Source organism: Podarcis raffonei, chromosome 2, assembly GCF_027172205.1.
Source record: "Podarcis raffonei isolate rPodRaf1 chromosome 2, rPodRaf1.pri, whole genome shotgun sequence".
In the NCBI taxonomy this organism is placed as follows: Eukaryota; Metazoa; Chordata; class Lepidosauria; order Squamata; family Lacertidae; genus Podarcis; species Podarcis raffonei.
This window is the reverse complement of record NC_070603.1, coordinates 87,452,675-87,471,306: the sequence shown is the minus strand read 5'-3', so window position 1 is coordinate 87,471,306 and position 18,632 is coordinate 87,452,675. Positions and strand designations below refer to the sequence as shown.

The following is an 18,632-nucleotide window of genomic DNA, read 5'->3' as shown; positions in this document are numbered from 1 at the left end:
AACTTAGCTGAAAAGCTTAAATAGCATCAGTTGGAAATTTAGAAGTTTAAGACTGCAGTCCTATGGACACTTACTTGGAATGCTGTAAGATTTATCTCCAAGTAAATATGCGTATGATTGAGCTGTGTTGAAATCTTTTTGGCAAGGGATTTACATTTCAGAAAGTGTACTATTTTATTTTTTATTAGAAAGGACACTGCTAGAACCAGACGGAAGAAATCTTCATGTTCTTTTAAAATAGCAATATGTATTATACAGTGGTACCTCAGGTTACATACGCTTCAGGTTACATACGCTTCAGGTTACACACTCTGCTAACCCAGAAATAGTGCTTCAGGTTAAGAATTTTGCTTCAGGATAAGAACAGAAATTGGGCTCCGGTGGCACGACAGCAGCAGGAGGCCCCATTAGCTAAAGTGGTGCTTCAGGTTAAGAACAGTTTCAGGTTAAGAATGGACCTCCGGAATGAATTAAGTACTTAACCTGAGGTACCACTGTATAAGTAATGAACCCCACCCAAAAAATCTATTCTCAGAAATCTTTTATTAGCAGGCAAAATATTCATCAGAGAGCTGCAATGATAGCTTTACAGGTTTCTGTACCAAACAAGCACTAAATTTTTCGTCTTCTTCTTCAACTGAATCCACCTAATTCAGTAATTCAGTAGAAAAAGAATAATAAATATTTATGTGGATCAGAAATCAATATTAATTGTTCAATAGTTCAATAGTTTTTGCATGATTTGCCATCCACCAAGTGACATAATAGAAGTGTCCATGGAATAATAATGCATATACACATAACTGATAAAATCTGGATTCCAGTGAGTGATTCACAAAATAAGAGGCCTCATATATCCTGATTTTCCTGATCAGCACCCCTAAACATGCAGCTTCCAAGTTACATTAATTTGGTGTCATGCCTTCAAACTTAACGCAGGAAAACATAATTCTAGTGTTCATGCACCTATAGAATGTCCACTCTGCTGAAGACTGACTGGCAACAATGCTTTCAGCACACCTCTTTACGGAATTGATGCGATTAACCAGCTTCCAAGATGCCTTCTGTCTAAAATGTTACAAGGATTGTTTCGTTTATGTCTGAAAGTATCCAGTGTTGTAAGCTGCCATGGAATCATGAACTTGACTATTCAAATAATAAACAAACCAACAAACAAAAAAGCAGGGTTTGCCAAACTTATTGGGCCTGCGGGCAGATTTGGAAAACACCATGAGCACCCACCACAAAATGGCATCTCTATGGCTGAGCCTGGCTAGTTACAAAACAGGTACCATGCGGGGAGAAGGCTAGCCTCTCTCTCCTCTTTTGCCCAGGTCATTTTTTAATTTTACTACCCGCTTTGCCCAGGCCTCTGTATTGTTTTTACAACCCTTCAGAAGGGAGCTGTTTCCAGAGGAATAACTGTGAGGGGTGAAAGACTCTGTGTTGGACATCAGAGGATGGCTATCTCTACTTGTCTTGCCCCTCCATACAGCCCTAAAAGCCTTCAGAAGGGAACAGCTGCCAGAAGAGCAACTGTTGCTTATTTAAATGTTTAGGTCAAATGAACTGTTAATTTCTGGCGATTTGTTTGTGTGTGTTATGTTGCATTGTTATTATATGGCTTACTATGTATTGTTGTTGTATTTTGATATTTTTTTTTTGGTGAACTCACTGTGAGCACAGATTTATTTGTGGGAAAATGTGGCTTATAAATAAAATGGCAATGGCAATACCTTTACTCCCATGATTCCTCCACCGATGAGTTCATCTCTCACTGGGTTGAATGATAGAAAGGTTAACCGTCCAAAACCTGGATTTTCTACTGAACAAGTTTCATTATAATCCTTGTTGTAAACCTTAAAAAAAAAATACTGATGTCAAAGATCTTGTCTTTTACAAGATTTCAAATTACATCTAACGTTAACTCTTTTTAATGTGCACATACTTTCTTTCCTTGTCAGTAAAAATAAAGTGGGTTCTAAATAATAATAATAATAATAATAATAATTTCTGCATTATAATTTAATATTATTACTATTACTGCATTATAATTTAGTATTATTACTATTTCTGCATTATTATTTCCATGGCCTGTTTAATTTGTATCCAAAATTTATTTGCGTTCTCATGCTTTCACCATAAATGAGGGGGGGAACCCCTTTCAGTATTAGATTCACGCTTTATGGAACTTTTTTGTTGTCATGTATCATCTGGTTATTACTATAAAAGAATTTTCTTCTATACTAGTGTACAATGAAAAAATTATGACTCCCTGTCCAGATATACTCCAAAATATCAAACATTATCGAGAATCCTAAATCTTTCCCTCAGTTTATAATACGTATATACTTTTAACCTGTTTCTTCTTGCAACCCAAAAGAAAGCAATGTTCTGCATAGTTTTGAGACAATATGTCTCCTGATACATATATACTGCATTTTTCCATCTATAAGATGTCCTCATGTATTTTTGGGGACTCCAATTTAAGAAAATGGGGGAAGATCTATCCATGTAGAAGACGCCCCCAAATTTTGGACACTATTTTTTAGGGGGAAAACCTAGTCTTATACACCGAAAAATACAGTATTTTCAAACTCTTAATTTTGAACATCCTCCTCCACTATAGTTTGGCTTGCTGTGACAAGCAAACCAGATTGATGAGCTCAGATATGGGTGGGAGGGCGTTCCACAGGGTGGGTGCCACCACCGAGAAGGCCCTCTGCCTGGTTCCCTGTAACTTGGCTTCTCGCAGTGATGGAACCACCAGTGGGTCCTCTGCGCTGGACCTCAGTGTCCAGGTAGAACGATGGGGGTGGAGACGCTCCTTCAGGTATACTGGACCGAGGCTGTTTAGGGCTTTAAAGGTCAGCACCAACACTTTGAATTGTGCTCGGAAACATACTGGGAGCCAATGTAGGTCTTTCAAGACCAGTGTTACATGGTCTTGGCGGCCGCTCCCAGTCCCTCTAGATGGTCCAGAAGGATGTGATGGTTGATGGTGTCAAAAGCCACAGAGAGATCCAACAGAACTAGGAAACAGTCCCTAGCCCACCAGAGATCATCAACCAGTGAGACCAAGGCAGTTTCAGTCCCATGATGAGGTCTGAATCCCGACTGGAAGGGATCCAGTCCTGGAGTTGTTCAGCAACCACTTGCTCAATCATCTTTCCCAAGAATGGAAGATTTGAGACTGGGCAATAGTTGGCCATATTGGCCGCTTCTAAAGATGGTTTTTTAAGAAGCAGTTTGATAACCGCCTATATCAGTGGGTCTGGGAAGGCTCCCTCACAGAGATAAACATTCACCTCCCCACGAAGCCCATTGCCCAGCCCTTCCCAGCTAGCTTTTATAAGCCAGGATGGGCAACGATCAAGGAGATGGGTGGTTGGCTTCACTTGTCCAAGCAGCCTGTCCACATCCTCGGAGGTAACAGATTAGAATTGATCCCACGCAACATGACTAGACAGGACTCTAGCACTCTCCTGCCCTGGCCCTGCTCCCATGGTGGAGTCTACCTCTTCCCAAATGAGCGACTTCATCTGCAAAAAACTTTGCAAAATCATTGCAGGAGATCATGTGGCCCGTACTGGGCCCTGATGGAACAGGTGGTTCTGCTAAACTGCGAACCACCTGAAAGAGTCTCCTGCTGCTGTTTTCTGCAGGTGCAACAGAGGCGGTGAAGAAGGTCTTCTTCGCCGTCGCTATTGTCACTTGGTAGGCTCGACATTGAGCTCTAACCCGTGTCCGGTCAGATTCAGAATGAGTTATCAGTTTCATTGCCCTTAGATCTGTGGAAAACCATGGGGCTGTCCGAACTCCATGCAATCAGAGAGTGCGTTTCGGAGCCAAACAGTCAATAGTCCTGGTTAACTCACAGCTGAAAGGCCATCAACATGGGATAAAACATCCCCTACCACTCTCTGGAAACCATTTGGATCCATTAAGTGGTGGGGGCGGTTACACTTGGGCTCTGTTACACTTCTCTGAAAGTGACATATACCGGTAGCTAGTTCCATATGCTCACATGCTGCGCAAATCTTCCCTAACAGGGAAATGTCCTATTACTTTGCTGCCAGAATCTGCAAATTGTTTCTCTTCTCATGAGAAAAAAACCCACTTGTATCAAGAATGATAAAACACAATTTTACCTTAATTGAGAAATCTTTTTGCAAAACAAAGTAGACATTATACTTCTCAGAGTAAGTGATGATTCTTGCCGAGCTGAGCTGAGACTTTGGAAACTCCAACTCTCTTCTAACTGAAAAGTTGAACACAAACAACATTTTTTTAATAATAATAATAATAATAATAATAATAATAATAATAATAATAATTTGGCAATCTAATCTAGCCTTGTAAATCAATCCACAAACATTACTAGATAGGGAGGGGGTGAGGGAAACCAAGCTGCAAAGGCACTACAGTACTAGCATGTGTTTTCATGCTGGCTACAGAGAAAGGGAAGTGTTCTCCTCAGCAGCCAGCAAAGGTGTTACCACTTAGCATGCAGGTTTTTCTAACTAGCCTTCCACCAAGTAGATCTGCAGAGGAGAGGTGGCGAGATCTGTCTTCTTCCACCAGTCCATTCAATCATCTGCATAGAATTTCTGGCTTCCTATGTCTCCATGGCAAGTACTTGAATACAAGCTCAGCTAATCCAACTGTTTTATACTATTGGCTCCATCTTCAATGGAACCACTCAGAAGATAGTCATTAAAACCAGTAGAAAATTCATATTCTACAATTCAATAGAAGAAATATTTAAAATTATATTTAACATGACTAATTTGAGTTGGTATAGGATTATGAACAATTTCATGCTTTGTATCTAGCAGAACAGAAATGGAAAAGGGTTTTGGGCACTGAATAGAGCAGATTTATCAATATAAATTGCTCCTCAGCTAGGAGACCTCAAAGAACAGAACAGATTAAGATAAATGCTAGTCCAGTTTACTGAACACAATGTGTTCCCTGGAAATCGTTCATTAGACAAGCATTAGCATAATGAGTCCATAATTACCATTGTTTCCTATGGGAACATTTCTAAACTGGGAGTTGCCCAATCTCTCTCTATGGTTTGTTCCTGGTTTGGCTGCAGCCAACCATCAAAAGAGAGACAAAGGAAAAATTGATCTGTCAGATCTCTCCTGCTTTCCCTTGCTTTAGCTTAGATTCCTGCATTGCAGGGCATTGGATTAGATGACCCTCAGGGTCGCTTCGAACCCTACAATTCTATGATTCTATACTTGTATCTGATCTTGCTCCCTCCCTGCATGGTTTCTTCCCAAAAATGGCTGCCACTGCCTAGCAACCACAAACAAGGAAGGAAGGAAGGAAGGAAGGAAGGAAGGAAGGGGGCTAAATCTGCAGAGTGTATAGTGAGGTTTGGGCACAATTCTTTACATTTGGATAGGTGAATTTCCATATTGTGAGTGGACAGATTGTGGGACCTGCATGTACATACACATGGCTGTGACTTCCTGCTGAAATCCTGTAACTTTTCATACTGCAAAATGTTCAAATTATTTATTTATTTAGCTCCACTTTTGTTGTGCTGCCCTTCCAGACGGAAGTAATGTGATATTAGGGAAACATCGCAGAACAAGTAATAATATGGAATGATGTCTGTGCAGTCCAGTATAAATCCACCACTAATGTGCTATTATTGTGTCAATGACATGTTACAGAATGCAACCACCAGAGAGAGAGAGAGAGAGAGAGAGAGCGGTGAGGAAGAGCCGGATAACCACATTCCTGGCACCATTGTCACTGCTGCTTACCTGGACCAGGCTGGGGCAAGGTCAGAGCCATGTGGCTGTACACTCCAGTGTTCCCATTGGCTCAGCTGCGCAGCCCTGACCTTCCTTGGCAGCACCCCAGCTTGGTAAAGATAAGGAGCAGTGGCGTAGGTGTCAGGAGGGTGCTTCCAGGGCTGTGCGTGTGGAGGAAAAACTTAAAACATGTTGCAGGGTTCCCAAAAATAGACCAGAGGCAATTGTACGTCATCCAGCAGAGCTTTATTGTTACTGAAGGCAAATGAGCATAAAGGTCACAAATCCAATACATTCAGGAGTGGCACTGTCAGTTGCAGCAGATTAATCTTAAACTAACAAGAACTTAATAACAAGACTAAACCTTAACACTATATACAGAACAGAATATCACACCAGAACAAAAAGATAGACAGAGAAAGTAAAACCCAGGCCTTACTTATATAGTCAGCATGACCTTTGACAGAAGAGATAAGAGAACCAGATTAAACCATCTGTCCTCAGCTTCTCTGAAGAAATAACCCAAACACCATGAACCTTCTGCTTGCTTCTGTCACACAGAGAAGCTTCCAGAACCCTCTTGAATTACCGTAAATAGAATAGGAAGGATCTCTAGACATCAGATCAATACTTTCTGCACTAAGAAATGCAAACTGACATCCCTCACATGCAGTACTACTGACATGTATACGCACACACTATACGGGAAGAGAAAATAAACAAAACATCTAATACTTACTTTGATCAAAAAATAACTCTAATGCTGAAATTAATGTTCTGTTTCCTTTTTTTTAAAAGAGAGAAATCTGGGCTACTTGATCAAAAGGACTGACACAAAATGAAAATACACTTGAAAACAAAACCATTAAAGGTGGAATTCAATGTAGCACTAAGGCGGGCGTTCTGTCAACTCAAGGATTTCTCATCGCACAATGGGGTTTCCCCACCCCCACCCCTCCTAAATCTGTTGTTGGGTTTCTCTCAACCCAACCCCCTGCAGTACGACACACACAAGGGATACTCATTGCACAATTACTTGTTGAATATTGCCGAATGAGATCAGAAAAATAGTTTAAAACAAAACAAAAAAGACAGATCATTAGAGGCACTAGTCAAATGTGAAGTGGCAGAGGCTGGTATAAAGCTCTTAGTGGGCACACTATTTGGTACTTTGTTTCATTCTTCCTTCTGAAAGTGCACACAAATGTGAAATGAAATTGAAAGCAGACTATAGATTTACCTTACCAGAAAGATTAGTAGGAAGCAAATCCAGACTGAAAAATCCTTTCCCATCTAACAACACCAGTCGTTTGCTCCTGTTGGAATAGGTTGCTAAAAGGAATTGTGAAGAAGATGGTTTTAGGCAAGGACTTCAAACAACATTTCTAGATTTATATGACTGGAAGGATACTGAGACACGCAAAAGAAAGGGGAGGTGGATCCTAATGTTTCTACAGGTGTTCTATCTTTAACTGGGTAGAATTTACATCTTCTTACCTCCAATGATATCTAAACCTTGCTGGGTGTAGCTCTTAATTAATCTGAAGCCAAAAGAAAGAAAGGCAGTGCCTTTTCCTATAAATCTGCAACAGGAAGAATAATTTAACTTTTTAGAGACGTACATAAACGGCACTGGGAAAATGGTACTAACTGAAGCATACCCTATCTCCACTGGCCACATTGCACTCAAAGTTCTAAAATTCAAGTGGAAAGACAAAAACAAAAAAATGAAATAAAGCAAGTTTTTATATAGTATGTGAACCCAAACAAATAAATAACCAAAGCACCCTCCCCCCCCCCTTTGGAGTGGAAAAGTTGTTTTCAGGCACGAAAATGCTAGCAAAACAGAATTAAAACATATTTGGTATACAAGACTCATTAAAGTGACACTGGTGCTCATATGCCACAAATTTTAGATTCTATTTGAGACAGATCTCCAGAGACAATATATGTATGCATGCATGTATGTACTTACACTTGAGGTGATATATCCTTTGGTTTTAGATGCTCTTCAATTCTAGGCACCTCATCTTCAAAAGTTAATCTTCATAATAATGAAATAGAAATTTGGATTAGGTAAGAAATATACTACAATGCAGTTTGTGAAAATGGAAGAGAAACCACATTTAACATGATGAAACAATAGCATCTCCATGTTGGCTTTATTACTGTTAAATAAATCATGACACAGTGTAATATGTCATGTGTTGTTGCTCATCTGAGGTTGCATTCACCTAATTTTAAGACTTACTAAGGAACAGAAGATTTTTATTATGTCCGCATATGTAAAACCACAGAATTGAAAGAGGGTGTACTTTAGTTTTCCCATGACTCTAAATTTTAATATAGCTTTCAGCCATGATTGCTTATAGGGCAAAGCATGCCTAAAAATGTTGTGAAAAAGAAAGAGAAACTACATGAAAATGATTAATAGATGGTATCTAACCCCGAGTAGACTAGCTAAGATGTATAAAGCGAAATTGGATTTGTGTTGGAAATGTAAATAAATGGAGGGAACTTTTTCTTTTCAAATGTGGTGGGCATTCAATAAAGTTAAAGAATATTGGAAGATGATATATCATGAGATGGAAAAAATGTTTTAAACCCCCCCAACCCCCCCAAGAGGCATTCCTGTTAGGAATGGTTCAGACAGAGATACCCAGTTATCAGAAAAACTTATGTACCGTATGTAACAACCGTGGCTTGGGTCTTGTTAGCCCAAAAATGGAAGGTGAGGGATGTCCCTATCAAGGAGGATTGGCAACTTAAGATGATAGAATATGCAGAGTTAGTAGGTCTAACAAGTAGAATAAGAGAGCAAGAAGAACAGGTATTTAAAGAGGAGTGGAAAATCTTCGCTGAGTATGTAGAAAATAATTGTGTACAGTTGAAAACGCTGGCAGTGTTAAGGTAAATTCAACAGTATAATATATTTAAAAGGGATGTAAAATGGGAGAACTGAATTATATGAATATACAAAAATATGCAGGAATGGTGGGCAAATTAAAAGAACCTTGGAAGGGGAGGGAGGGAAGTTGTTGACTGTAATGCAGGATGTTCATTTTGAGATGTAAAATTTGAAAATTTAATTAAAATTATTTTTGAAAAATTAAAATGTTCTGTAAAAGAAGTAATATTTTGGGTAATAAATGCAAGAGTTTCTCCCCTGTATATTATTTTGTATGCACACACTTAATCTAGAAGGGCAAACCATACAAATGCCTAGTTTTGACAGCTTTTGCTTTTTGCTAGATCATGGAATATTTCCCCACCTCTATAACGTGTTTAGTCTGACATACTAAAATATACATGAAATTTAGAAAAGTTGGTAGGATAATTGTTTAGTCTGACATACTAAAATATACATGAAATTTAGAAAAGTTGGTAGGATAATTGCTTCCTTTTTTACAGAGAAGTATAAAGACCAACAGAAAGATATACCAGCAATTCTACCATAGGGCAAAATATCCCAAATAAAATTAATATAGTACCAGTAATATAGTACCAGTAAACTATACATTTAATTCAAAATGGTTTCACAGCTGAAGGGCAATGCAGCTAATCACAAATAACATGATTGTCATGTTTTATTATGAGTTATGGGCTACATTATGGTTCCTCAGAAACTAGGTCATCTTATATCTTGCATCTGTTATGAGTTTGTGAGCGTCAGACTTCTAATCCATATTATCCTAGCAATATAAACCAGGCTAGATTCCTTGAGAGCCAGTGTGGTGTAGTGGTTAAGAGCGGTAGTCACATAATCTGGGGAACCGGGTTTGCGTCTCCGCTCCTCCACATGCAGCTGCTGGGTGACCTTGGGCCAGTCACACTTCTTTGAAGTCTCTCAGCCCCACTTACCTCACAGAGTGTTTGTTGTGGGGGAGGAAGGGAAAGGAGAATGTTAGCCGCTTTGAGACTCCTGAAGGGGAGTGAAAGGCGGGATATCAAATCCAAACTCTTCTTCTTCTTCTTCATGAGGTCATTGTCTGGGGGATGGGCCATTAAGGGGATAGAGGACAAATAATGTTCCATAGATGGTTAAATGGGGGGAAAGCCTGAGTTTTTTTAGGTCAGAGTTTGGGTGGGGAGGTGGGAAGCAGCAAGCAGAGGGTCAGAAAGCAATGTTTGATTTTTGTTTGAATCCAAGGCTGTGGCTATGGGAGACAAAAGTTCCTGTTGGGTGTTGATGCTGTGAACCCCTCCACCATAAGCTCAGGTTGTATATGTGTGTAAATAAACCAGACATCATAGAGACACCAAAGTCTCCACTGTGCCCTTTTTCCAAAAGGAAACATGAACCAATATGAGCACCTGGAACTCCAGGAATCTCATATTGCTCAGAGATTGAGGTGGCGTGCAACACATCTTATATGTTACACATATACAACAGAAGTGATGACTAATGGGGGGGGGGACCCAAGATGGAATCTCAAAATGAATGCTGGGTTTACTTTGCTGGCATTGAGCAATCAGAAAATAGAAGTTAAAGGTTGACACATCAACCATAATATAACTGCAAAATCAGCAACGTAGCTTTGGTTTCCAGTAGCCAGCTCTAACAATCGCAAGAACAAATATGTTCCCTCCTGAGGGGAACTTAAATGCAGAACTTGGAGCAAAAGACAAGCAGGCAAACCAACAAAACACAGCAAACAGTCTGCAGGATCCCAAGCACACAAGAAACACACGCCTGACTGCAGGAATGCTGGAAAGACTGCCAAGCTGTTGCCTTGAGCAGAAGGCAGGAACTGTAACTTAGGTCTCTTCTGGATACAGGCTAGTTAAAAGTTCCTGAAAGCTAAGTACATTCCTGCCTTAAGCATTAGGATGCACTAATCCCAGTGTAGCATGCCAGAAAGTACCCCCCCGCCCACAAACATCTACAAAACAAACTTCTAAAGTGCCTAGAAAAAATGCATTTTCCTAATTAAGAGGTTTTTCAAAAAGAAAGCCTTAATCTGATTTTACTAGGACTTAACATTTTAACTATTTTTTGTTTGCAGGAGCCTACATTAGACATTATGTGATACTTTCAGCATTGGTCTTTCAGCTCTGGGGTGGGGGGGTATATTGATTGTGATTTTTGCGATTGTTTAAGGGCTCAATATATAGACGTATGAAATAATGAGAAAGGGGTTGCCTTTTATAACATGCTGAGAAGAGTGAAACTTATTGCTGAATACCCACCGTCAGCTTTCACAAATCTACAAATAGCAGAAAAGGCTTAAAGACTTAGAAAATGATCAAGTTAGACTTGCACCCAACCCATTTCTTTTTAGAAATGTGACAATGTTTTCAAAGTTACATGCAGATAAACCCAAAAGGATAATTTAAAAGTTAATATGTTGAATCTTAATATAGTACCATATTCACCTTTTTTTCTTGGAACCTCTTCGCTTTTGCTTTTTTATAGCACTGGTAATCCCTTGGCCTATATCCATTACCAAAAGCTATTGGCTAGTAGGTGCAGAACAAATAAGACCCTATGCTGATTTCTGGCTGGTGCAGAAGATTCACCAGAATAGTAACCAATAAAACATTTACCTGAAATTCAAAAACCAAAAACATGAATTTACATAATGAAGTGGAAAATCCCATTTGTAAAAATAGCTTGGATTTTGTGTGCACATCAAGTTTTTCCATGAACCTAGTTCAATACTAAAAAAACAACCCAGGGTTTTGAAGAATGCACAACTTACCTCCTTATTTATGGAGGTTGCACTGTAGTCTATAGATAATCAACATTTTATAAGAATGGTTCCTGGTGGAAGTCATAAATTGTTAGCAATTATCACTGGCTGTTGTTAAGATAAAATGGAATAGTTCCAAGTTTGCTGCAGATGAAAGACATGACACGAATGCGACTTTAAAAGTATATTACCTAATAGTTGCCATCTTGATTCTGGTTCAAGGTGCCGGTTTTCATGGAACCATAGAAAGTTGGAAGGAACCCTGAGGGTCATCTAGTCCAACCCCCTGCAATGCAGGAATCTCAACTAAAGCATCCATGACATCCATCCAACCTCTGCTCAAATACCTCCAATGAAGGAGAGTCTACCACCTTCCAAGGAAGTTGGCTCCAGCCCTTACTGTTAGAAATTTAAAGTTTTAAATTGTTTCTTTCTTCCCCATTCTGCTTGCTTTGTGTCACATTTGATAACTTACACTGAACTCTTCACCCCCATCCCAAGTTTTGCTATCTCACTGCTTGGTTCACCAGCTGGACCTGTTGCGTGGACAGGCGGAGTCCTCCAAACCCTGGGCAGCCCCCGTGTGGAATAACGACTCAAGACAATGTGCTATGGGATTAAAATTGGCCACAACTTTATTATGTTTCAGATGTGGATAGACCTTGGCTCAGGCATTGGACGTTTATCCCTCCCAGTCCCCCACCGGGACAGTCCCCCGACTGGGGAACATCAGGGTTATCCAGAGTATGTGTGGGGGATGGGCTGGCTCTGGAGAACATATGTTCAAGCAGAGAGAGCCCGCCCCCATTATGCCGCCATCACAGGGGAGAGCAATGACAACCTCTAGGCATACGGCCAAAGCTTCCCCTCAAAACAAACCCTTTAACGGGGAACCCTGGTATCGCCACTGCAAAGTGAAGGGGGGCGTGGGTCACCGCTACACGCCCACCCCCATTTAGGGAAGATAGACTAAAGGATTCCGCCCAAGGCCTGATACCCCCAAAGTTGTGACCTTTTCCTACGGGAAAGGCAAACCTGCCAATGCAGGAGAATTCCTTTCCGGCCCTTCAACAGTGAGCTTGACGTAGCAGTGCCCGCGTACCTGTGGAGAAAAGGTTAACCTGCAAAAGAAGTCTTAACTGAGGCTGGGTAGGGCAGGAGAAGCTCTGGAGCCAACTGACGATTCCCAGGTAAGATCCTCCCCCTATTGTGTGGGCAGGGTGGTCCCTCCCCCTACCTGGCCTGATTACCTTGGCAATGCCTCCCCAGGCAGGATTGGGCAACTGGCTGAGGTAGGCGGAGACCTCCAGGAATCCCACCTGGGGAAGGCGAAGCCAAGCCTGTGCTAATGGTGCCGCATAGGGTCCCAGGGGCTGTGCACAACCATGCAAAGTGCACACCCCCCATTTAATGTGGGGAGCGGTCATTACTCTTCCCTTTGTTTCTGATCTCCTGTTCCTGTTCCTTACTCACCCATGGTCTTCTATCAGCTGCCTTCCCCCCACCCCCACCCCACTGGTATCCCTGCCCTGCCCTTTTATTTTTGCAGTAGTACCCAGCCCTCACTCCTTCCAATATGGTAACTGCTAACTGTTAATGTAAAGACTGTTAATGTGGAACACAAGGATTAAAGCAATAAAACATAACAAGAAAATAAACTTTTTTTTGAAGGCAGGTAGTCAATATAAGTAATATTAAACAAACAAACAAACAGCAGGATCTGAACTTATGGCACCTGAAGATGCGGCTTTATTCTCCAAGGACACTTTGCCCCCCAGTTTGGCTTGTACTGACTTTCTAAAACCCATATTTATCCTAATATAATAACTGCCTAGTTTCTTTTTGTTGCTGATATCCACTTACCACGGAATCTGCATTTTTCATCAAATGATGGAGATAGAGAAGAGCTGGAATGTACTACGTTATTAATTGTGTCGAGAAGAAGAAAGCCCCCCCCCCCTCATTCTAGAACTATGGATCATTTGGTAGCACAGACTGGAGGTACATTCAAGACAAAAAAGAAAGGTAGTCCGTCTTCCCACAATACATAGTTAACTAACAGGCTTTGCTGCTACAATATGTGTTGATGGCTACTAGATCTCTGATTATATTTAAAAGGCTTTATGTAGCCAGGTCCTGAAAAGATAGGTGTACCAACTGCTATTAGCTATCATTGCTAAATGGAAACTCCATGTTCAAAGGCAGCGCACTGCTTGAGTAACAATTGCTGAGGGAAGGGTGCATGCCTTCATTCCCTGCTTGAAGAATTCCTAGAAGCACTTGGCTGGCTCTGTTGTGGTCTCAAGATACTGGACTAGAGGAGCCTTTGGTCAGATCCAGAACAGCTCTTCAGATGAACAAAAGGCAACTTCTTCCAGAAACAGTGGTCATTTACACACTCCCATTTACTCTGCATCCACGGTGTCCTCACCACTGGTTTGGGAAGCGGTGTACCCACAACGTTAGTCACAGTAATATCTATCCTGCCATTTTTTAGGAAATACTGTGTTCTGATGTGTTCTTCCCCAAACCAGTTCTGATCTGAATTGAGAAATAAATAAACAAACATGACTACATTTTAGACCAGTAGTGTGTGTGTGTGTGTGTGTGTGTGTTTATATTTATAGCCAATGCTACCTTTACTGTAACAAAGTATGTGCAATGAAAATAATCCTCTATTTAACCCTGCCTGGGTCCCGTCCCCCCGCTTCCTCCACAATTTCTCTACTTCTGCTACTGTTGACTTCCTTCTTCTTAGCCCCGTGGGACAGAGAACCTCTCACACACACCCTTTGCAAAGCACCATGTGCACAGATGATACTACAGAAAGAACAATAAGAAACCAGTGGCCCTTGCTGGACCAAAGGCAGCACAATAAGATATGTTAGGTGATGCCACGGTTGTACTTCTACCTACTATTAGTAAATTTGGGGCAGAAGGTGGGTAGGGGCAGTGCCAGGCACCAGGTGCCTCGCTCACCATTCCTCCATCCTGGAATCCAGGGCAGAGCAGGATTAACCATTAAGCAAAATAAGCATGTGTTTAGGGCATCAAAGGAAAGGGGGCACCACAGCAATTTTCCATTGCTAGATTTTTAACATTAATGGTCACAAATTGCTGAGCATTCATTTTCTCAGTTGAAGTACATTAAAAATCTCAACAGAACAACAACACAACAAGGCAGGCTGCATAGGAGCCAATTCCTAGGGGCCGAGGGGTCTTCAGCCCCCCCCCATAAAATATTTGAGGGCACTGGGTCCCACCAAAGCTGATGGGTATTGCCATTTAAATGACATAATGTGCACTGCATTATGCGGTTGATTATGCAGGGAAGGGCTTACTTGCGCCCCCTATTTTATTCAAGTTGGCACCCCTACCAGGCTGTATGCCTTGTCTCTATTAAGTATAGAATGGAATGTAACATTAGTTTTGAAGATCTTATCAAGGACTTTGCAATTAGAAAAGTGGGGAGGATTCCTCCCCCCAAATACAAGTAAAATGGAAGTACACAAAAATAAGGATTATTTTCCATCTTACTGTAGGTTTCACTTCATTTCGTTTCATTTTATGGTTTACTGTTGTTTATACTTTGAACTAGATGCATATATAAACACCCAAACCTTCCAAGTGCTTGGGTTCTCTCAAGGTTTTAATCCTGCCCTGCTTCGAGGGGTGGTGGAATTGCGGAATGAGAAGAAGGGAGGGCTATGTGGAAGAGAAGGGTCCGAGGATGCTGAGGGAATTGGGGGGGGAGGGGCTTGCCTTGCCTCCTGCTGGCCGAAAGGCTTCCTCTCCTGCTCCCACTTCGGTGTGACGAGCCCCTAGCCGCCTGGCGCCGCCCTTCCCGAGGGAAACCCTCTCACACCGCGGCCCTGGGGATGGCAAGGAGGGAATGGCAACCGCCCGCGAGCCCCCTTCACCTCCGGAACCCGCCCGAACCTTCCAGGAGCGTGGGCGGCCAAGGAGCGCGCGCCCACTTCCCCCACCGGCGGCTTTCTTGCTGCGCGCCGCCTAGAAGCAGCCAGGGCCTAAGACGGGGTGCAAGGCAGCCCACGCCGGGATGCTTATGCTCTCCCCTTCCCACCCAAGGGTGAGGTGAAGCCGCTGGAAAGGGCGGCGCGGCGGGGCTTCGCCTCTCTGAAAGCTGCCTGGAGGCCCAGGCTCTCCTCAGGCGCGCGCGGGCTTCTCCTGCTGCAGGCACGCGAAGGGCGGGCAGGTGCGCCGGTTCCCAGCGGGGCGGATAGCGCAACCTGGTCCTCCCGTGAAAGGCCTGTTCAGAGGCGAGGAAGGAGCGCGAAACACAGCAAGGAAATTCCTCTCCAGGGCAAAGCCTGATCGCCGGGGAGACTTGACCAGAACATGAGACTAGCCTGCTGGATCAGCCCAATGGGCCATCCTGTTTTCACAGTGGCCATAGAATTGTAAGGGACCCTGCGAGTCATCTAGTCGCCTGGCCTGCTATTGATACAGTGCTTCCGACTGTATCCCATGTTCCCAGAGGGCAACCTAGTACCCTTGTTTTGGACTACAACTCCCATCAATCCTGTGTCAGCTGTGCTGGTCAGGGATGATGGGAGTTATCCCAAACGCCCAGAGGGCATCAGGTTGGCCTCCTCACCTATTCCTCTGGAAGTTGAGCCAAAGCAGACATGGTTTTCTACACCGGACCATTCTCTCGCCCACATTGCTCAGCTTACCATCTAGTCCAGGCACCCCCAAACTCGGCCCTCCAGCTGTTTTGGGACTACAACTCCCATCATCCCTAGCTAACAGGACCAGTGGTCAGGGCTGATGGGAATTGCAGTCCTCAAACAGCTGGAGGGCCGAGTTTGGGGGTGCCTGATAGTCCGATGAAGTTTTAGGTGACGAGAAGATCTGTGCATTATTTTGTCATTTTGGTTGGCTGAAGAAAGCTGTTGCCTTAATACGGACTTCAGAATTTCCCATGGGCCAACACAGCTTCATTTACAATGTTAACATGGGAATAGAATCATATGCTTACCCAAACTTGGCCTGTCATGGTAAGGGACTAACATCATTTGCAGTTATGGTTATGCAACCAAATCATTGTGCATGCAGGGGAACTTCCAAGAGTCCAATGGAACTTTCCCTTTCTCCCCCACCCTAACACTGCCCCAATTCTGCTCCAGAGTTGGGGGAAAATCCAGAACAGATGGGGGGGCATATAGGGTAGAAGGGTAAATTCTTTTGTGGTAGTGAAATTATTTAGTTATTCTGCATGTGCAATGATTAGTTGATACACCAAATTTAGCTGGTATAAAATCATAAAGTTGGAACCCTAACATGGGGTTCAAACCCATATCCTGAGATTAAGTCTCACGGTCGACCAACTGAGCTGTCCTGAAATTACATGTTACGAGAAGCTTGAAATACTTTGACAACTACTATTGGTGTGAGCTTATGTATTTAATCTAAAATTTAATCATGCCTTCCCGTAACTGTGTTATCAGGAACTAAATCCTTGGGAGTTTCACAACACTTTCCAAGATAGAACTAATTGCCCAACACCTGTCGACAGAGCTGGTCCAATAAAAATAGACAAGAGCCTTGGCCAAAGATCTGTAATGCTCCACACCTTCAGGAAATCAGCATTTTTCCTGCAGCATTTAAAATACAGCTGAAAATGTAGAGCACTTTTCAGCTAACAAAACTTGGCTAAAACATAAACCAAAATCATGTAAGGTCTCAGCCTTTCTTTTACTGATGTTCTGAGATGGAAACTGAAAAAAACCTAGCTAAATGTAATTATCAACACGGTCCTGTACTCTGCTTCTTGTTATTGAACTGAATTACTGTAGTATACATAAAAGTAAGAGGCAGGCTCTATAAAGGCTTCTTTAGTGTTTTGAAGTAGCTGTGACTTCTGTCCTCCCCCCCCCCCAGTAGTCATTGTGTTTCTTTTTAACCCGTGTGAAGAGAGGATCATTGCTCAACCAAAGAACTGGCACAAGGAATATGAAGGAAACGCACACCCAATGCAATGTTCACCTGTCAGGTCACATATTACGCAAGTGTTTATATTGATGAACTGAGTATTGTGTTTGGAAAGCAGTGACTGACAGGTTTCCTACAAGTTCATATGTGACTGCTGTCATGTGGAGAGCATGGCTACTGTACCCTTCAATTTTCTTTATTTTTTACAATTTGTAATATTATACTTTTCAGGATACAAATCCTTCCAAGGTGGCATACAAATTAACATTACAATTTTATAAACACACACAAAATATGAACATACAAGAAGGTCACAGGGCAGTTGGTACTAGAAAGACTCTGCAGCACGGGACAGTCCAGCTGGCACAGGCTCAGAGTGGGTCTTGGCCTGCATCCCTCTCTTGCAATCCTTCCCACAGGGCACATTTGTGTGTGTGTGCACGCGCACATATGCATAAAATGTGTACCACACTACAAAATTTGCTTTGCCTTAGTGTGCAGTTTTTTCCTTTGTGCATATACGCTTGTGAAGAAGCCCCAAGGAGAACTAGCCTAATGAGTAACATGGAAGGTTATGGAATCAGAAGAGCATATTAGCATTCAATCAACTTACAGAAAAAGTTTGCCCATGTTTATCCCTGCTTATGACAAAAAAAAAAGTTTAAAATCACTGATAAGTAAAAGGGTGGTGCATAAGCAGGGAGAAAGGCGGAAATTTAAATTGCATTGATACTTTGATTTTAATTTGGAATTATTCACATGCTGCTAATATTTTCAGAGTAATGACATCGTCTTCTTCCTGCTAAATCTGTTTTGAATCACATCTGCTATCTAGCAGTTGCCTCCAGTAAGGCATGTAAAACTTCTGATGCCTGATGTTGCTATTAATATTCCCTTTGTGAGCAACAGACTTTTGTTTTGAAATATTTTTTACATCTTGGTAAAACAGTTGTAGCTCACTGACTCAGTAGGCACCTCCTCCTCCTTTCACATTAGCAGACAGCTGGAGCATCCTTAAGTTAAGAGGGACAGCAATAGCAAATTTTACACTTAGAATTTCTGTGCATTTGAAAATCTGAGGGCTTCAAGTTTCTGTATTTAAAATATTTCCAACACCACTATTAAAGCACCCTTTTAAAACATTAGGTTTTGTGCCATTTTCCCCACCCACCATACTCAGTGCCCCAGTAAGAAAAAAGACAATGCTAGC

General features: G+C 42.0%; 1 protein-coding gene across 1 annotated transcript in view; it reads right to left on the bottom strand.

The window, feature by feature from the left end:
- LOC128408715 (uncharacterized) overlaps positions 1 to 12,156 on the bottom strand; it is a 75,951-nt gene extending 63,795 nt beyond the window's left edge. The window contains exons 1-6 of the mRNA XM_053378739.1: positions 11,151 to 12,156; positions 7,750 to 7,818; positions 7,272 to 7,357; positions 7,020 to 7,106; positions 4,152 to 4,261; positions 1,737 to 1,859 (exon numbers count right to left, since the gene is read on the bottom strand). Of these exons, the coding sequence (XP_053234714.1) occupies positions 1,737 to 1,859; positions 4,152 to 4,261; positions 7,020 to 7,106; positions 7,272 to 7,357; positions 7,750 to 7,818; positions 11,151 to 11,218 (543 nt within the window). The 5' untranslated portion in view covers positions 11,219 to 12,156. The remainder of the gene's footprint in view (positions 1 to 1,736; positions 1,860 to 4,151; positions 4,262 to 7,019; positions 7,107 to 7,271; positions 7,358 to 7,749; positions 7,819 to 11,150) is intronic.
- Between the last annotated feature and the right edge of the window lie 6,476 nt (positions 12,157 to 18,632).